Source organism: Juglans regia, unplaced genomic scaffold, assembly GCF_001411555.2.
Source record: "Juglans regia cultivar Chandler unplaced genomic scaffold, Walnut 2.0 Scaffold_57, whole genome shotgun sequence".
In the NCBI taxonomy this organism is placed as follows: domain Eukaryota; kingdom Viridiplantae; phylum Streptophyta; class Magnoliopsida; order Fagales; family Juglandaceae; genus Juglans; species Juglans regia.
The window spans coordinates 21,807-43,925 of NW_023360567.1; the positions used below are offsets into that span (position 1 = coordinate 21,807).

At 35.8% G+C, this 22,119-nt stretch overlaps 2 protein-coding genes across 2 annotated transcripts; one reads left to right on the forward strand and one right to left on the reverse strand.

Moving 5' to 3' along the window:
- Positions 1-3,698: 3,698 nt before the first annotated feature.
- Positions 3,699-4,139, reverse strand: LOC108998965 (protein AGENET DOMAIN (AGD)-CONTAINING P1). The gene has a single exon (XM_018975738.1). It carries the CDS (start codon positions 4,137-4,139, stop codon positions 3,699-3,701), a length of 441 nt encoding a protein of 146 aa, XP_018831283.1.
- A 1,980-nt stretch (positions 4,140-6,119) lies between these two features.
- Positions 6,120-11,799, forward strand: LOC108998966 (heavy metal-associated isoprenylated plant protein 28-like). The gene is made up of 3 exons (XM_035687043.1): positions 6,120-6,195; positions 6,278-6,545; positions 11,697-11,799. Exons 1-3 carry the CDS (start codon positions 6,129-6,131, stop codon positions 11,797-11,799), a joined length of 438 nt encoding a protein of 145 aa, XP_035542936.1. The 5' UTR covers positions 6,120-6,128.
- The last annotated feature ends 10,320 nt before the right edge of the window (positions 11,800-22,119 follow it).

A 22,119-nucleotide genomic window follows, 5' to 3' on the forward strand; every position in this document is an offset into this window, starting at 1 on the left:
ACTGAAAAAGCTATATATTATTTCCGACGTAACAATATAAATGCCAGAAAACTCAATAATTTATCGGCATAAATTTGATCACTTTTCGACTTTTTTTAATGCCGCCAAAACTATATATTATTACCGGCATAAAAATATAAACGTCGGGAAACAGCTAATTTACCGGTGTAAAATTGATATATTCCAAAGCTAAATATTTTGACTGGCGTAACAATATAAACGCCGAAAAATTGATCAATTATTTACCGGCATAAACAATAAGTGCGGGCAATAATATATTTTTACCGGCGCATAAACAACCGCCGATAATATAAACGCCAGCAATTCTTACTTTTTTTGTAGTGTAAATTTGAACTGGGGAGTGGTTTGCAAATGCGTGAAAATCCATAGTGATTTATTTTGCTTTTAGGGAGTTGTTTAAACAATGGATACAGGGTATGCAAACTGAGAATGCATCGATGAAGCAAAAGTAACAACTAAATTAGAAAATAAGTTTACGTTCAAGAACAGATTATACTACATGCCAGAAGCTGGTTGTCTGCAATGGATAGAAAGAAAACTACAAGATATCATAATCACAGTAATAAAATCAAAATCAGATGAACAGTGTTAGACGAGAGCAATTTCTGAATATTTTCTCTACTATTCATCATCAAGTCAGTGTATATTTATACACTGTTTACAGGGAATCAAATTCAGTTACAAAAGAATATAAAGGTATAAAAATACAACTAAATGTTACGTTACAGCAGAGGGTATAAAGGGTATATGGTTAATACGCCCCCTCGAGTCCATAGGGGTATCAACCACTGTGAGACTTGATCTAAGAGCAGCAAATCGCTCAGAAACAATTGGCTTAGTAAGTACATCAGCTATTTGATCTTTGGAAGAGCAGAACAAGACTTTAAGACTATTTGCAGCTACCCTATCACGTACAAAGTGAAAGTCTATGTCTAAGTGCTTTGTTCTTGAATGATAGACAGGATTGGTGGATAGGTAGGTTGCCCCAATGTTGTCACACCAGAGAGTAGGTGGCTGAGTTAGAAAAAGGCCAAGTTCCCGAAGAAGAGTTTGAATCCAGATCAACTCCGCAGCTGTGGTGGCAAGTGATTTGTATTCGGCTTCTGTGCTTGATCTGGCCACAGTCTTCTGTTTTTTTGAGCTCCATGATATAAGGTGCTTGCCAAGAAAAATACAAAAGGCTCCAGTTGAGCGTCTATCATCTGGGCATCCTGCCCAATCTGCGTCTGTGTAGGCCTGCAAGGTAAGACTTGAAGAGGTTTTGAAGAGCATGCCATAATTTATGGTGGACTTGAGGTATCTAAGAATCCTCTTCACAGCTGACCAGTGTGAAACTTTTGGGCAATGCATGAATTGGCAAACTTTATTTACTGAGAAAGCAATGTCGGTCCTAGTCATTGATAAATATTGTAAGCCCCCAACAATGCTTCGAAATAAAGTGTGGTCAGTGAATTCAGGACCATCAAACTGTGACAGCTTGAGAGAAGCTGCCATAGGTGAGGTCATTGGCTTAGAATTAAGCATGTTACTTCTTTCCAAGAGATCTTTTATATACTTCCTTTGAGACAGAAAAATCCCAGAATTAGAGTAATCAACTTCAATCCCAAGGAAGTAAGACAATCGGCCTAGATCCTTCACAGGAAAGGCTCTGGCCAGAGTAGAAATCAGTTTGTCTATAGCAGTAGGTATGGAAGAAGTAATGAGCATATCATCAACGTAAATCAGTAGAAACATATGTAAATCACCAGAATTCAAAATGAATAGTGATGGATCAGCACGTGAAGCAGAGAAGCCATAATCAGTGAGCCAGGTGCTCAATTGAGCAAACCAGGCCCTTGGTGCCTGTTTAAGACCATAAATGGCCTTGTTGAGTTTGCACACATAATCAGGATATTGTTTATCAATAAATCCTTGAGGTTGCTGCATAAAAACAGTGTCAATAAGCTCTCCATGCAAAAACGCATTCTGAATATCTATTTGGCGCAGAGGCTAGGTATGACTCACAGCAATAGATAGAACTAGACGAATGGTGGTGGCTTTAACAACTGGACTAAAGGTCGCACCATAGTCTAAACCAAACTGTTGGTGGTACCCTTTTGCTACCAAACGGGCTTTCCGACGAGCAAATGACCCATCGGAATTCAACTTGGTCTTATAGACCCAACGACAACCAACTACATTATAGCTAGAAGAATGGAATTCAAAAAAGCAGTTGTTATGAAGGCAGAATTGTCGAACCGAAACAAGATTTTTTGAAATATTTGGTACATGGAGGAGATTTCGAAGATGGAAAGGAGAGGAGTTAGAGAGAAGAGAAGCATTACCCGAGTTCTGTATAGGAAGGCACGAACCGTCACCGATGCGTATTGTCTCAGGACCACCATAAGGTTCACTGGAGAGATTGAGGTTACCAAGATCATGGGTTAGATGATGAGTAGCTCCAGAATCTGGGTACCAGGTGGGATCACAGTGTGTATACGGGTTGGTGTTTGATGAACACTGGTTGGTGTTTGATGAACACGGGTTGGTGTTTGGTAGTGGATGGGCGTTTGGAGAGGCATAGTTGGCAGAGAAGGAGGATGGTGCTTCATACTGATAGGATTGGTTGAATCGGTGCCTGCATTGGAGAGCTACGTGACCTTGTTTATTGCAAACTTGGCACGTTGGACGTTGGTGGGCGCCAGGTGTTTGATGAAAGTTTCCAGTGGGTCCACGGCCATTTCTTCCAGTTGAGCGTCCCCTGCCTCTTCCCTGTCGTCCACCACGATTATTGCCATGTCCACCACGTTGATAAGAACTAAAGTTTGCTGAGAACTCAGCAGCAGATCGAGTAGAATGAGTGAGCCGACTTTCATGCACCAATAGAAGCTGATAGAGTTCGGTTGTAGTAACCGGATCAGATCTCGTGGTGATAGAAGTCACAAAAGGCTCATAGGCTGGTCCAAGCCCATTGAGTAAGTAGGTGACAATTTCTTTGTCTGGCAAGGGATTTCCAGTAGAGGCAAGTGTATCAGCAAGGAGACGAGCTTTACCAAGGTAGTCTGTTATGGACAAATCTCCTTTAGTTAGATTGGTAAGCTGAAAACGCACTTGGTACTCCTTTGCTTGAGACTGAGAAGAGAGAAGAGTGATAAGAGAATCCCAGAGGCCATGGGCTGTTGTAACTCGGAGTACATGGCCGAGGATGGAGTCTGATAACGAAGAGAAGAGGATGCTAAGAACTAGCTGATCATTTCTCTTCCAGACAAGATAATCTGGGTTGATTTTTGGAACAGATTCAGTGGTAGAAGAGAGAAATTGTGGAGGTGACCGATTAGTTCCATCTACATATCCATAGAGATCTTGTCCTCTAAGGTATGCAGATATCTGAACTTTCCAGAGCAAGAAATTCTCAGTAGTGAGCTTGGTAGTCACTACGTGAGATAGGCTAGGAGAAGGCGAACCCATGGATCAAGAGAGACTGCTAGTCGAGCAGCTCTGATACCATGTTAGACGAGAGCAATTTCTGAATATTTTCTCTACTATTCATCATTAAGTCAGTGTATATTTATACACTGTTTACAGGGAATCAAATTCAGTTACAAAAGAATATAAAGGTATAAAAATACAACTAAATGTTACGTTACAGCAGAGGGTATAAAGGGTATATGGTTAATAAACAGAACAGAAAGAGGGCATCAAAACACCCTTTTCCTAGATAGAGAAGCTGAGACCCACTGCCCACCGATCCATTCGAGATGAGGCCTCAACTGAGAAGATGGATACAAAATCTCAACCCCATAAACATCAAAGAAGACATTGTACTTTGATGCTCCTTTCCTGCCACTAATCTTTCCCACCCACCAACCATCGTTGTCAAACGCATCAGCCTCCTCGAATGGAACAAACTGATCATCTTTTGCCATATTAACTTTGGGTGGCGCCGGCCTCAGCTCGTCTGCACCCACAACCTCAATCAGTGCATGAGATTCATCTTCGGTTAAGAGGTTCCTGTAACAGATTGCGTATGAGTTGTTGATCCGATATTCTGCAACCACTGTCCCTTCGTAGTACGAACCCACAAACCCTTCTTGTTTGCTGCAAACTTCGACTTTCATCCCCCTGTGAAAGTAGGCCATCTTCTTTTGGGTAGGGTTTTTGGCAACTTTCAAAGAGATGACCAAATTGGAAAGTAGTGTGAGAATGCTTCATTGGGTCTGTATTGGGGTTTACATATATATATATATATATAGATATATAGATATATACTACTACAGATTTGAGTCGGTTTGGGAATCCTATTTAGTTTAGGCGAATTTGCGGCGAGCCCCATATCTGTTCTACACAGCCTAAGTGGTGGAAAAAAGTGGTTTTTTTCCCACAAGTTAGGCCTTTCGTGGAAAATATACTTAAAGTCACCAATTTTATGTCACTAGTGACCTACGAATTAAGGAAATTGTGGTTAGTAAAGACATTTTCTCACGGAATTCATACCTTTTCTGACAACAATCCCTCCCGAGAAAAACTAGTATTTGTTGTAGTGATATATAGCTAGTACTGTACTTTCAGATCTTATAATCCAAAGTACGTCATGAACCACTCTAAATTATAAGTGCAGGGTTAATTTGCATGCATTTGTTAAATTTCATTATTCTATTTTCTGCTTCTCTAAAATCCTAAAATCACAAGTACTCAGCAAGACATCAACCTATGATCAATATATAAGTACTTCGACTAGGAATTGATATAAAAAACCCTGCCAAATTAATAATTAGCTTCACTATGGGAAAGTTTAATTTCATGTGTTGACGGAAAATTAATAAGGCTGAAAACATGATCCGGTAAGGTCGATCGCTATCATGTGCATTTCTCTCAACTTCCATGATCAAGTACTATATATATATATATATATATGTACATATATATCATGTATAAGTAATGCTTAATGATTATATATAAGTACCAGCTAGCGCAGCATTAAATTATAATGGCCTTATAATTAATCCATGAGTATTATATATTCACTTCCGATTCGACCATTTTTTAAGCGTACATACGTATAAATATTGGTACTGATCTATCCCAGCCAATAAAGTGACCATGAAATTAAGGGAAATAACGTATGTGTGTGTGTGTGTGTATATATATATATATATATATATATATATTCGATCTTCGGGTTGATATATAATGATCATAATTAAGAAAATATATATATCTCATGATTTAAACTAAAATGTATTATTCATTTCAAATAAATTAATAGAGAGGATATTTTTTCCACTTCACCTTAATATTGAAGGTACTAATTATTAATATATAAGATGTAATTTAAGCACAAAGTTATGCTCCTGTTATCTCAACTTAATAATGATGTATATATATATAATATTTGCTAAGGTATTAATTAAGCTATAAAAGTCAATTCCCATGTTATATTTACATTATGTTATATAGTACCATATATGCTTAATATGCATGAAGTCAACGCCAATCTCCAATGCTTGTCGCTGGTATGGATCCTCATGCAAGAAATGGCGGAGTACTACATGTTATTAGCACGTGGCTACTCATGCCCATTGGTTTTGGAAAGGGATCCATCCGAAGTAATGCCTCCTTTGCTTGAAACCCCTATAATATCCGGCCCACAAGACAATAATTATATGTGAAAGTCGGTGCATTAATGGAGAAAGAAATGATAATGACGCGTTCATGAGTGTGCAGTACGAAATTAAGAGATCTTGCAAACCAGCTAGCGGATCATATCTATATATATATAGGTCACTCCATTGCTATATATAATGTATATATAGAGGTCACTCGATCCATTGTCATTTGCCTCTTATATTCTAAAACTGTGAAATAGCTTATACACTGCAACTCAAAGAGAGAGCCTGAGCCTAGCTCGATAGCTTTGGAGTTCATACATTTCTTCGTCCAACATTCTCGACCCCTTCACGCGGACACCTGCTTCTTGTTCAGAGATCAGAGAGAGAGAGAGAGAGAGAGAAGCATTTACAACAAGCAAAATGACAGTAAGCAAACCAATGATCTACATGCAGTCTGATCTGTTTCTGTTCAATTTGGTGTGTCCTAAAATTCTATTTATTTTCATTCAGACCATAGAGATGCGAGTGCACATGGACTGCGCTGGATGCGAAAGCAAGGTAAAAGATACGCTTCTAAAACTAAAAGGTACGTATCGATCTGACATGATCCTCAAATCGGGTTCATTTTCATCGATCCTTAACTAATTTTGTATGTATAATATATGCAGGCGTGGACGATGTTGACATAGACATGGCGACGCAGAAAGTGACGGTCACCGGATGGGCAGACCAAAAGAAGGTTCTTAAGACAGTGAGGAAGACCGGGCGGAGGGCAGAACTGTGGCAGCTGCCCTACAATCCGGAGCACTTCCACCACAGTAATAATTACAGTGCGGATCAACAGCAATATTATTGTAACGGGCCAATGAATCTTTATGCCCCCCGGCCTGCCTCTTCCTACAACTACTACAAGCACGGCTACGACGGCGATGCTCATGCTGTTGGAATATAGCCTCACGGATTGAACAAATGGAATTAAAATCTAAAGCTACACGTGTTAAACTAGAAGAGGAAGAGGAGAGTTAGTTATTTCTGTTATGGTAGTTAGTTTGTTATTTAGTTTATTATTTCTCATTTTCTCATTTAAGCCGTGTATATAAATATAGTTAAAGTACTCTGTAATTGATACCAATCAATTTCATTTCATGGAAGTTTTCCAATTCATCTTCTTTTGTATCTTCTTTGCTTCACGACTATGTCAATTCTCAATTCATCTGAAACTTGACATGGTATCAGATTGAGAAATAGTTCTTTGCTTCCGCAACCTTACATAGATTTTGCTCTGAAATCTCTGTAACTCTCCTGCTACATACTTTTCTTGCATTTCTTGGAAAAATTTCCAGAAATGACTTCTGATGGAGAAGACTCTGTCAGTTCCCATACCTCTCATCGCATGATCAACCCTTCAGATGATTCATCAAGTCCATACTACTTGCACCCAAGTGACAACCCTGGTGCCTTACTTGTTTCTGAAATCTTTACTGGTGATAACTATATTGCATGGAGTCGATCCATCACCATTGCTCTAACAGTCAAGAACAAGGCAGTGTTCATTGATGGTACAATTCTTGCTCCTCCTGTTAATCAATCTATTCTTCATACTGCTTGGCTACGTGCCAATAACTTGGTTCTCTCATGGTTAATGAATTCTATTTCCAAGGACATAAGGAACAGTCTTCTTTATGTTGCTTCTGCTGTTGACCTTTGGAAAGAATTGAAAACAAGATACTTGAGAAGTGATGGTCCGAGAGTCTTTCATCTTGAAAAATCTTTAAGTTCTATCACTCAAGATTCTCTACCAATCACTGAATATTTTAGTTCTTTCAAGACTTTATGGGATGAGTACATTAATTACAGACCATTCCCAACTTGTAGCTGTGGCAAGATGGCAACCTGTACTTGCAACTTATTTGATTTCTTATTAATTAGACAGCAGTCTGATTATGTCTTAAAATTCTTGGTTGGCTTGAATGATTCCTATGCTTCAATTCGAAGTCAATTGCTCATGGTTTCACCATTGCCTAGTATGGCAAAAGTATTCTCTTTACTTCTTCAAGAGGAAAGCCAAAGACAACTCAATAATTCTGTTAGCAATGAAACTCATGCTTTGCTTGCCAAACAAACCACTCCAACCTTTGTTCCATCGAAATTCTCCAAAGACAAACAGAAGAGATCTTCTTTATATTGCACCCACTGTGGGTACAATGGCCATACAATAGAGAAATGCTTTCAACTTCATGGCTACCCCCCTGGCTGGACTGGACCAAAAGGGAAACGGAATCCACCTGCTGCTCATGCTGCTACATCAACTTCTGAGCTCTACATCCAACCCAGTAATGACAATCAAAAGTTCTCTTTAACTTCTGAGGAATTCCATAAATTGCTAGCACTTGCAAATTCTAACTTCTCTCAAATATCTACCCAAACAACTTCACCAGCTGTAAACATTGTTACTTCTCAAATTTCTGGTAAATCTTTGAACCCTTACTATTCTGTTTCTTCATCTTTACAGCATGTGTCCTCATGGATTCTGGACACAGGTGCAACAGACCACATGGTCTGTTCACCCCTATTGTATTCTTCTACACCCACATCCATCAACACATCTATTAATTTGCCAAATGGGAACTCTGTTCCAGCTTCACACATTGGCAATATCAAACTTTCAAATACATTATCCTTGCATGATGTGTTATGTGTTCCCAGTTTTACACTCAACTTATTATCTGTTTCTAAACTAACAAAACAATCTAACATTTGTGTTTCTTTCTTTAACTCCTACTGTCTTTTACAGGACCAATCAACAAAGAAGATGATTGGGATTGCCTTTGAAAAACATGGATTATATCACCTATCTCAAGCTATATCAAAAGATGTTGCCTGCACTCAACCTAACTATAATTCTTCTTCTTTTGTATCAGCTATCACTCTAAGTCAATTAGATCCTTGGCACCACAGACTAGGCCACGTTTCTAATTCAAGATTACCTTTCCTTAAACAACTAGAGCCATCTATATCTTTTAATTCTTCTACTGTTTGTGATGTATGTCATTTAGCAAAGCAAAGAAAGATTCCATTTCCTGTATCTCAAACCAATTCCAATAAAATGTTTGACTTGATACATTCTGATATATGGGGTCCCTTCAATACTGTTTCCTATTCTGGTTTTAAATATTTTCTTACTATAGTTGATGACTATACACGTTGTACTTGGGTATATATGCTCAAGATGAAATCTGAAGTTCCTTCCATTCTCAAAAATTTCTGCAACATGGTAAAAACACAATTTAATACTCTTGTCAAAACAATAAGATCAGATAATGGACCTGAATTCCTATTGACTCAATTCTATAATGACAATGGCATTGTGCATCAAAGAAGTTGTGTGGAAACTCCACAACAAAATGGAGTTGTGGAAAGGAAACATCAACATTTATTAAACACTGCCAGGGCCTTAATGTTTCAATCAAACATCCCTTTAACCTTTTGGAGTGACTGTGTGCTCACTGCAGCACACATCATAAATAGAATTCCTACTCCTCTTCTCAAAAACAAAACCCCATTCGAAATGCTTTTTAACAAACCACCTAATCTTTCTCACCTCAAAGTTTTTGGTTGTCTTTGTTTTGCATCAACACTCACAACTCATAGACATAAATTTGACCCGAGAGCCACAAAATGCCTCTTCTTAGGATATCCTTCTGATACCAAAGGATACAAATTAATAGATCTTCATACCAACAAAGTATTCATTTCAAGAAATGTAGTTTTTTATGAAAATGTCTTCCCTTTCAAGATTTTTCCTTCCAATCCTGAATTACATACTTTCTTATTCCCTCCAACAAATTCTGCTTCAGATTTCTATTTTTATCCTCCTGACATCCATTCTAATCAACATATTGCCTCAAGGCAAAATCTGAACTCAAATCCGAATATCACCTCAAACCAGAACCTTACCAACCATCAACTTCCTTTGCACAATGAATCTGTTCCCCTTCCTTTGAACAATGAACATGTTACTCAACTAGAATCTCAACATCTCAGAAAATCCTCAAGAGTTAAACAAGTGCCAAATTACTTGCAGGATTATTATTGTGGAACTGCTTCCCACATTTCAAATGCCATTGACTCATCTGCTATTGCTGCTTCCTCTCATAATAAAAACATTCTATACCCCATATCTGATTTTATTTCTGCAAATAGATTATCCACTTCTCACAAAGCCTTTCTTGCATCACTTTCAGCTTCCCAAGAACCCAAAACTTATAAATTGGCTTCTAAAATTTCTGAATGGCAAATTGCCATGCAAAATGAAATAAATGCATTAGAATTAAATAAAACTTGGGAAATTGTTACTCTCCCTAATAATAAAAAGACCATAGGCTGTAAGTGGGTATTTCGAATTAAGCATAGGGCAGATGGGACTATAGAAAGACACAAAGCTAGATTGGTAGCTAAAGGTTACACTCAACAAGAAGGTTTGGACTTTTTTGACACCTTTTCTCCAGTAGCAAAAATTACTTCCATTCGGTTACTACTTGCTATAGCCTCTATTAAAAATTGGCATCTTCACCAATTAGATGTTAATAATGCCTTTTTACATGGTGAATTGCATGAAGAAGTTTATATGGACTTGCCACCTGGTTTGATTGTCAAAGAAGAAAATAAAGTTTGCAAACTTCTTAAGAGTCTATATGGCTTGAAACAAGCCTCTAGACAATGGTTTGCTAAACTCTCCACAGCATTGCTTGATTATGGTTTTACTCAAGGTATTTCAGATTGTTCTTTGTTTGTCAAGAAATCTGAATCCTCCTTCATAGCTTTACTAATCTATGTAGATGATATTCTGTTAGCTAGTGATAGCTTGATTGAAATCCAATTGCTTAAAACTTTTCTACATGATAAGTTTACTATTAAAGATTTGGGGGAACTCAAATATTTTCTCGGATTGGAAATAGCAAGAACTAAAAATGGCATATCAATTTGTCAAAGAAAATATGTTCTAGATATACTAGAACAAGCTGGGGTACTTGGAGCTAAACCTGCAACTTTTCCAATGGAATCGAATCTAAAGCTATCTTCCTCAGATCCTGATATGTATAAAGACCCTTCAGCCTACAGAAGACTAGTTGGAAGATTGTTGTACTTAACAATAACTCGACCTGACCTTGCCTATTCTGTCCAAGTTCTCAGTCAATTCTTATCCAAACCAGCTGTTAGTCATCACCAAGCAGCCATTCGAGTTCTCAGATATCTCAAGGCAACCCCTGGACAAGGATTATTTTTTCCAGCTTCATCAGAATTGCAGCTCAAGGCCTTCTCAGACAGTGATTGGGCAGGATGTGTTGACACCCGAAGGAGTGTAACAGGTTTTGCCATTTTCTTGGGTGACTCATTAATTTCGTGGAAGAGCAAAAAGCAAGCTACAATCAGCAGATCTTCTGCAGAAGCAGAATATAGGGCCCTTGCTTCAACAGCTTGTGAGATCCAATGGCTCCTTTATGCAATGCAAGACCTAGCTATCAACCACCAGCAGCCAACTTTGGTTTATACAGACAGTAAATCCGCATTATCCATTGCAACTAATCCAGTCCAACACGAGAGAACAAAGCACATACAAATAGACTGTCATCTTATTAGAGAGAAGTTGCAACAAAATATCATCAAGCTTTTCCATGTCCCTTCAAGATTGCAACTGGCGGATATATTAACAAAACCTCTAGGCTCTCTTCCTTTTCATCATGCTCTCCGCAAGATGAACATCCTCAATATACATGTTCATCTTGAGGGGGGGTGTTGGAATATAGCCTCACGGATTGAACAAATGGAATTAAAATCTAAAGCTACACGTGTTAAACTAGAAGAGGAAGAGGAGAGTTAGTTATTTCTGTTATGGTAGTTAGTTTGTTATTTAGTTTATTATTTCTCATTTTCTCATTTAAGCCGTGTATATAAATATAGTTAAAGTACTCTGTAATTGATACCAATCAATTTCATTTCATGGAAGTTTTCCAATTCATCTTCTTTTGTATCTTCTTTGCTTCACGACTATGTCAATTCTCAATTCATCTGAAACTTGACACATGCTTCTTACTATCACAATCCTACTTCTCATAATTCCACCCTTTTTGGGTATCAAACCAGTACCGCTTTCAGTGATGATAACCCTAATGCTTGTTCTATCATGTAAAGTTCCATATTTCTTGTTGTTGATGTTGTTTGTTTGTTTTTTTTTTTTTTTTAAATAACGATCAATGCATTATTTATATGAAACTCCATGTGACTTTTTTTTTTTGTTTTTCCGTCTTTCTGTCTGCGCGCGCAGTTTGTCCTAGTTGTAATTTATGCCCAAGCCATGTGGGTTTACCTAATGAAGAAACCATGCTAATTAAACAATATATGGGTCCTTAGTACTTTTTTATGATCTTGATCATGTATCATAAGTATATATTTAATTAGGTATATATTTAGTATAAGAACGATAGTACTATTTGACTATTATATTTTAGGAAACAATACTATTAATTTTTTTTTTTTTCATTTGAGAAGATAAAAAACTTCTAGACAAAAAATGGGGAAATTAAAAGAGATTTTTGCTGATGGTTATGAAATATGGTTGTCAAATGTAGGCTTCCAAGTAGATCATAAATTTAACTCTATATTCCTCCTCTTAGATCTCATATGTACGTACATAGCTTTGACTACCACAAAATTGGGCTTAATTAGCGGTGTTTAGCTTTCGGCCATAGAAAAAGAGAAGTGCAGCCACAAAGAGATTTCAAAAAAGTAAATTCACAAACTAACATGATTTCATATGATAGTACGCTAGATCTATTTTATAATAAAAGTAGCATTACAATCTAACGTACCATATCAAGCCATATTAGTTTGTTGGTTTCCTTTTATAGAATTTCTTTGTACTTAAAACATTTTTCTTGGAAAAATTGTAACAATAATATACTTCTTCCGAAGGAAAAACAAAGCGCCACAAATGTGTGGTAGTGATAATGCTGGACCAGTTCATGAATAATATGCATGGCTATTTGAGATGAACTATCCACTTTTTCAGGCGACAAGCTTTGGTCACAACATACATTTTTTATTTTCCACTTACAAGACTCATCGCAAATTACAATAATAGAATCTTTATTGACTTTTTTGAATGCCTTTTACAATGAAAGTTTCATAAGTATTTATACAACAATGGAGGTCGTTATTCTCATTACAGTTGGGAAGGATCACTACAGGAAAAACAGATATTTATGACCATTTAGTTGTGGTAAAAAGACTATTTGTGACCAAAACAGACTCATTTTAACTGTAAATAGTCATTTCATTAGAATTAACTAGCTGCAAATGAGCAGTTTTCGTGTAGTGGATATTCATGTAATCTATTTACAGTAGATGAGGCTACCTTGTAAATTTACATGTTTAATGAATCACGTGCCTCTCAATTGAGTACGAACTCTCAACTCCTTGAATTCCTCTTAACTCCCCCTTGACATGCCTCCACTATTCTTCCACTGCACTTCCATCCATGCCACTGCCATTATAATGCTCATAACAACTTTCCCCCTCATCGAAAGACCTTGCCCACAAGGTATAGTGAGCTCGCAACTGCTCACAGGAATGCAAGATGAGTCTTACTCAGGCGCCCCACTCCATTTAGCCACTAACTCAATCAATGGTTTGTTGTTAAGGGAATGCATTCTTCTTAATTTGCAATATAGCCTTGGATTTTGTCCTAAACCCCCCATGAGAATCAAGTAATGGAAATGAGGATGAAATATTAGTTGTTGGTCCAACATGTTTCTTCAATCTTGAGACTTGGAAAGCTGGATAGACAGATGAATTTTGTGGCATTTTCAGTTTATATGCTACTTCCCCAATGAGTTTCAGAACTTTAAATTGGCCACAACATCTTGCTGCTAGCTTAGGATTAGCAACTTGAACCAAACTCTACTTTTTATACTTCTGAAACTTCAAATACACTCAATCTCCAACCTGAAATTGCTTTTGTGTGTGGTGTTTATCATATTGTTGTTTCATGTTAGTTTGAGCAGCTAGGAGATTCTTCTTCAACAACATTAAAATTTCTACCCTTGATTTCAACTCAGAATCGACTGTCTCAAATGGTAAGGGGTGGAACACCATACAAGGCCTTAAATGGTGTAATTCTAGTTGATGTGTGGACTAATGTGTTATACCATCATTTTGTGAGAGGAAGCCAATGAGCCCACTGCTTTGGTCTCACACACACAAAGCATCTAAGATACTGCTGCACACACGTGTCGACTATTTCAGTCTTCCCATCTAATTGAGGATGGCAGGAGAGCTGAAATGCAACTTAGTGCCATGTATTCTAAATAGCTCCCTCCAAAAATTATCCGTGGAAGTCACATTTCTATTTGTTACAATTGTTGTTGGCATACCATGTAACTTGAAGATCTTAAAAATAAAAAGCTTAGCCACTGAAGCTGCATTGTAAGGATGAGATAATGGCAAAAAATAAACAGATTTTGTAAATCAATCAACCACTACAAAAATATCAAAAAATCCTTTTGAGACAGAAAGGGCACCGATAAAATCCACGAATATATCACTCCATGATCTAGTGGGAATTGGCAATGGTTGTAACAATCTAGTTAGTTGCGAATTCTCCACCTTGTACTTTTAACAATTTGCACATTTTCTAATAAACTTCTTAATGTCCCTCCTCATTCCAGTTCAAATAAAATTTGCCTTGACTCGATGCAAAGATTTTTTATATTTAGAATGTCCCCCAAAAGCAATATTGTGCATGAACTGCAATACTTGTTCCTTCAAAAGATATAGAGCTGACAAAATTAATCTTTATTTCTTAAATAATAGCCTTTTTTTTTAACTTCAAAGGTTTGATAAGTAGCAGACCCTCGTTGTAAGTTTTTACAAATCTCATAAACTTGTTCATCCTGCAAGTAAGAAGCCTTTAAATCTTCAAACCAAACTAGATCCAAAACTATGATAGCAGACAAGCTCTTTATAACCTCATCCCTTCTTAAAAGAACGTCTGCAGCCACATTCTCTTCTTGTATTCAATGGTAAAATCATACCCAAGTAACTTCCTTATCGATTTCTATTTTGATGGGGTCCCTATCTTCTACTCCAACAAAAATTTTAAACTCTATTAATCAACTTTTATAACAATAGTAGTCCCCAAATGGTAGGGTCTCAACTTCTTGATAGCCAAGGGTCTTCCATTTAAGGCTTGACTTAGGTATACCAAGGGTCTTCCATCTTACATCAACATAGCCCCAATACTCCTTTTCTTATGCATCACACTTGATAAAAAAATGCCTAAAAAAATAGGTAAGTTTAAAACAAGTGGGTTGGTTACTGCTTATTTTAATGCCTCAAAAGGTTGTGAAGCTTCAGACCCCCAAATAAAGGCATCATTCTTCAATAATTCAATGAGTGGACCAGAGATCAAACCATAGATTCTCACAAATTTTCTGTAATATCTAGTTAGTCACAGGAACCCCCTTAAAGACTTAATGGATTTTGGTAAAGGCTATTCAATCATAGCCTTAGTCTTGGATGGATATGCTCTTACCGCTCTAGCAGAAACTAAGTGCCCAAGATAGTCAATCTCCTCATAACCAGACTTACACTTACTTCTCTTATGAAAAAGTGTGTTGCTTGCTAAGATTTCCAGTACCATTGATAAGTGTCGTAAATATTCTTCCTTGTTCATGCTATATACCAATATATCATCAAAGAAAACTATAACAAATTTTCTTAAGAAATGTTGGAATACCTATTCATCAAGGCCTGAAAAGAAGCTAGAGCATTGGTTAAGCCAAAAGGAATAACTAAAAACTCATAGTGTCTTGGTGTGTTTTGAATGCAGTATTCTCAATATCACCCTCCCTAACACAAATTTGATGGTATCCAGACTTGAGGTCTAGTTTGGAAAAAATGTTGCTCCACACTGCTCATTCAACAATTCATCAATAATAGAAATGGAAAACTTATCCTTCACCACTTTCCTATTAAGTGCCCTATAATCAATGCACATGTGCCATGATCCATCAACTTTCCTCGCTAAAAGTACAAGTGAAGAAAATGGAGACTGGCTACTTCTAACCACTCTTGCATCGAGCAATTCTTTCACTATTTTTTCAATCTCAGATTTTTGGTAAAAAGGGTATTTGTATGGTCTACTAGTATTGTGCCCTCCTTGAGATTCATTTTGTTATCCTTATTCCTCTTAGGTGGTAACTGTAACAGTCCACTAGAAATTCAGTGGATGAAAATCCCATAAAGATCTCACGAAGCAAGCAATCACGTAGGTTTTAGTCTGTCACGTAGTCAGTTCTTACCCACTTTGGTGACAAAAATGTAATTTTATTTATTTGAAGTACTTAGGAGTGTGAGAATTAGAAACGATTTGCGCTATTAGTCTCAGATGAATATTTAATATTTTACGGCACAATAAAACGATTTTCATTTTCTAGATGATAGTTGTTAGAAAACATGTTTTGATTTATTCAAGATGTTTAGGAGTTGAGATTTGCACTCTAAGTTTCATAGGATTATTTAGGATTTTATGGTACAAAGTTATTTTCACCATTTTCGGAGTGAATAGTAACACCAGTGTTAGCACACAATCCAATCGTTTCCAAATCAGTTTAGAGAAGTTTTATTTGGACACATGGAAAGATCTTAGCCACACTTGGCACCAAATGAAACGAAATGTATAGGAAATGAAAGAAAATCAAGCATTGTGATCATGTCACCTAAGTTAGACACACTATTCCATCCAATCATTGATTTTTGTGCCAAACTAAATAGGGTTTCAACTCTAGTGAAACCCTAAATTGTTTTCCCAAACCCTAAATGTAGACATTTTAGCCTAGTGTTTAATCATTTAATTAAATCATTTTCATATGCTATTAGCCATTAAGATTGATATCATTACACCCTTATCCATTCTTTTATGCCATAATATTTTTATTAGACCAATAAAAATTAGATTTGGGCTTGTTAAAACTGAAACCCTAAACCAAACCCTATTGAACCAATCGATTTGGGCCAATTAAGGCCCACTAAAAAGCTCCACCATGTGCACTCATCCATGGCTTGTCCCTTAGATTTTTGTCACTTTTGATTCACTTTCATGGAGAGAACTCAAGGAGAGACTTGAGATAATTTTTTGACCTTTCTTGCTTGAATTTTTTGAAGCTTTTGTAAGTAGATTCTTACAAAAATCTCTGTATATTAGTTATTTCTCTTTGTGTCTAGATTCCATTGGCATACTTTGTGAAACTTTTTGTTGACGTTTGTTTGGTGAAAAATCTATTTATGCATGCAAAGGTCATACTGGGAGAAGATTTAGCTAGTGTGTGATTCTTTGATTTTGTTTATGAAGTTCTTGGCAAGATCTTGGTCCGATATTTTTATGGTTTAAATTTAACATGTTAACATGGAATGTTGATGTGGATTTATTACATGTTGAAAGTTTTTAGTAGGAATTTTATATATATCTAGAAAGTTGGAAACTATTGGTGTAAAAATTGTTTCTGTTTTGAGAAATCTTGGATGTGTTGTTATGGAAGCATGCTCTTATAGTCTTGATATTCACATATGTTGTTATAAGGACTCTGATCTATGTGTTAGGAATTTATTTTGAAGATTTTTTGTTGTGATATTGAAGAAATGAATTTTTATGCATGTTAAGGTCTGGTGGGAACACAAACTTAAGGCTCACAGGTTTTGTTGTGTTTATATGTAATGTTTTCCTTGTGATCTTGCGTTTAATACTTCATGGAAGTATATGAAGTATATGATGTTGTTTCTTTATGATTTACTTCATGGAAAATTCAGATCTAGTGGTTTGATAAAAAACCAAAATATATAGTACTTGGTTTTGGAATAATGTGCAAACTGATTATGTTGGTTCATGTTTTGTGATCTTTGACTTTTTTTTCAAGCATGATATTTATTAGGATTGATTTATGAACATGTTAAGTGTATATTTTTGAACTTTTGGAGTTCTTGGAATTGATTTGAAGAAGGATAGACCAAGAATATCATGGGTTGTTCTTTGTTGTCAAAAGATTTGATGTTTTGGCATGAAGGAATTGTAATTGTTATGATGTGAGTTTTGTTGATGTCCTAGCATGATATTAAGGCATAGGATATAATTTTTGTATGTTTCATGATTCGATTTTAGCATGAAAGTTAGAGTTTGAAAGAATTGTAACAAAAATCAAGGATTTTAATATTTGTATGTTTTGGCCTATATTTGGTTCTTATAACTATGTTTTGTTTAAAATTTTTCTAATTAGATATTTAGATTTAGGACAAAATTTATATGAGAAATGTAAATTTTGATGAATTATGGAGTTAGGATGCGAAATCCTTAAATTATGGGTAAAATGTCATTTCCAACATATAGAGGGGTAAAATGGTAATTTTGCTATAAGTGATTTTATATTTCTAAGTATGTTAGTGAGGAGTTTCTAACCTTTAAAAATATCTCATTACAGTTTCTGTTATTTTGCACTTTTTTATGTTATGCCTCTAACTTATTTTCAGGGTATTTATGTGTGTATGGTGATAAGAAACCATCATTCATATTAGTTAAGTTATATATATATATATATATATAAATATATATATATGTCTATATATTAAGTTATGTTATGCCATATTTTATTTTCAAGTACGAAATTACCTGTTATATATTATATTATGTCATGCCATGTTTAACTGTTACACGTCTTGCTATGTCATGTTGCAAGTCATACTTACATGTCACGTCATGACATGTCATTTTATTTCACACCACGTCAAATCACGAGTTTGGAGTTAGTCACGAAAAACAATATTTTCCGGTTGTTTTAGTCTTTTATGTTTATCACGATCCTAAGTACTAAGATGAGACAATACCTAGTGGAACTTCATTGTTTACATTGTAGAATTTAAACCGGTGTAAAATTTTTTAGGATGACAAAATACCGTCAACAAGTTTCGAATTGAGCCTAAGTATTGCTGAATATCCCTTTCATTTGGGTGTTTACAAGAGGCATGCATGTGAAAGAAGAGGTAGACAACTGAGATTTTGGGGTATGAGCAATAGTGTTGTTTTACAACCATATGCCTAGACTCCAATATGAATACATCTAGCATTAATATTGATTGATCGCCTCGTTTGTTTTCAGAAAATATCTCATCTCATCTAATCATTACAACTTTCCTAACTTCCAATACAAAATAAAATAAACAATTCCACTTTTTCAAATCTCAAAATAAAAATAATATTAAAAAATAAATTCTAACAATATTTTATTCAACTTTTTAACTTTAATCTCAACTGATCTCATCTGCGAAAACAAACGAGCCCTAAAACACTATTATCTCTCATATCCTAAAATATTAATAATATCATTGCCTAGGTAAACAAGCAAATAGAGAATAGGACTATGACAACAATGTTAATGAGAAAATGTCTTATTTTTTAATGTTGTTAAGGTTGTCCAATAATGCTGAATATCCCATTCGTTTGGGTGGTTATAGGAGGCATGCATTTGGAATGAGAGGCAAGACAACTGGGATTTTGGAGTTGCTATGCAACATGGGGCTAAAGGTTTTTTATTTTATTTTGGGGTTGCATGTGGAATGAGAGGTGGACAACTTGGAGTTGCAATGCAACATGCGGCTAAATGTTTTTTTTTTTTTTTTAAAGTGGTTTTGACCTGTCAAACTATCTTAATTCTACGGAAGTGCCATCATTTGGAAGGAAGTGATGTATATGGCAGATATTGTAAATATCAAAATATATGAGGATATTACTGGTAGTTAGAAAAAAGATTTGAAATGAATAAAAAATATTAAAAATTTAAATGATATAGAGAAAAAATAAATAAGATGATATATGCTATATTTTAAAAATTAGTATGTAAAATAGAATAAGTGAATTTTGGTGATATGTTTTAAAGTATAAGATAAAGTAGCCAATGAGAGTGCTATGATAATAGAGTAAAATCCCGAACATATCACAGTGAAAAAGAGATGCTTTAAAATTATAGATTATTGTAAAGCAGGGGCAAGGAATCTAAATGAGAGGAAACTACATAAAAAATGCTAATTACAAAATAGAAACATATGAAGACAAAAATGGTTAATTTTGGGGTCAAAAGGTTGACCACCTATTGTGGCGACCTCAGTGTACAGGTCGTGAAGAACTTTTCAAACCTATTTTTTTTTTTTTAGAATAAGGATCACATTTCATTCATAATAATGAACACACAAAAATGACTTAAAAAGTCAGTTACAAATGTTAATAGCTCTCCAGCACACTTCCGTGGCAGACATGGTCTAGTTCAGACGACAGATCTCTAAAGACCTAAGTCTAAGAGATCCGTCGTGCACATCTCTATCCCCGACAGAGTAACAGTAACCAGGTGATAAAACCCATATCCCGACCATGCAGAGTAGGGTGCACCAAACCCCATACACCGCCTAAACGAAGAGGGGAGAACACACCGATCGGACTAAGGTCCGACGGGACAAATTTTTTTTTGGATTATTATTTTCAATAAAAGAAGAACAAGACACGAAATAAAATACAATGAAAACTACTGTAACAGCGGACACAGACACTGGTCCAAGCGCCACCCTGGGGGAAAAACGTCGACCGATCTTGGAGGATCCAGACTCACAAAACCCAGTGGCGCCGCGCGTGACGACGGCTGAGGGCCTCGCAACGGCGCGAGAGGGCCACTCGCCAAACGTCTCCGATAACTTCTGGTCGTACACGCGAGCAACTCGCCATTCCGTTTGGCGCCGCCTTTAGTAGTCTTGAAGATTGGCGGCTGGTCAACGCCATGGAGAGGCGCGTGTTGATCTATGTTACCCGGAGGATCTAGATCCTCGTTTTTCCCTTATTTAGCCTGCAAAACACAACAAACCAAAACAAAATGGAGCACTACACAGAGGGTACGGAGGGTGGGGAGAAGAGAGGGAGGGGGAAGAGTCGAAGCTCCCACCCCCTCGAGCCAGATCTGGAAACGGGAGTTTTGAGAGAGAGAGTTCGGCAGAGAAACGTAGTAGTCTTTTTGTTTATGGTTTTCTACTGCCAAAGAACTTTTCAAATTGAGTTTTTATAAGTGTTTATGATATTTGTAGCTAAAGTTATGGGTAAAATACTATTACATCAATAATTATATTACCTCAATCTGACGAATTTGATAGATATTGTCATATTTGCATTGATCTAACTCCTCAATTTAGTCTAGCACTATCAACATAAAATTTGGCACTACAGCTAGATCCCCTTAAATAGAAAATAGAAAAATTATTAAGAAGATAAAAAAAAAAAAAAAAAGTATTTAAAGGACTTGACGTATAATAAAAAGATATTAAAAAATGTATTTTCTCAATGAAATTATTGCTCAAAATCATTGCTCAAATATTTTAATTTTTTTTATTTAATGATTAATGAAGTGACAATTAGTAAAATTGTATATATATTTTTTTAATTTTTTTAATAATTAGAAATATTAAAAATATATTTTAAAAAAATAAAAATAAAAATAAAAAACAACAAATTTGAACTAACGATGCGGACCATTAGCACCTTTCTCAAGTCAATGCTTAAAAATATTACATATATGAGTCAGGTGTGGGAAATATACAGTCTAATACAAAGACGCATGCAAACAGAAAGATTCACAAATAATATACAGTGGTTAGGCACGTGGAAGGGAGATGTTTTCAAGTTTCAAGGTATACTAATGTACTTTTTTTTACTCTACCACATATATTGTACAATCGTTTATCATTTGCATTTCAGAATGGAGTCTGGGACCAAAAAAATATGTCATGCTCGATCCCTTAGGGAGAGAAATATTGGAAGATTTGCCGAAGTGGGCTCTAACGAAGGGGAAGGATCACACATCTAGCAATAGAACTTTCCTGGTTTGCTATCTATATCTCCTGCTCTAAATCTCTTGATCTCAACAATTTTGCTAGAGACCTTTATAAAAAGAAAAGAAATTGAAATAAAAACTTAGGATTTTCCTTTCAAATTAGGATCCACAACAATATTTCATGGAAAAAAATTCGTCTATTATCATCTCTGAAATGAAATTTTTGACAATTTATTTTTCGATATAAACTAGCAAATGATCTGCAAGAAACTCATCTTCTATTCGAGTATGGAATCTAGTTTTTATAATTTTCTTGACAGAAAATGCTCACTCAATAGTAGTAGTAGAAACATGAAGATTTAATATTAGACGAATTAACATGTCAATCAAATAATAAATCTTTGACTTTTCTGAAATTGCTAGTCCTCATCATAGTTTAGATAATGTAAACATATCTTAAGAATCTAGATGCGTTAGCACTTCAAGCTCATAATGTTGCAATTGAATTCTCAAAATGAATTTTTCTTGCTTAGTAAAATCTTGTGGATAAAACTTCTCAACCAATTTGCATATATCATCAATTTTAAAAGATTTGT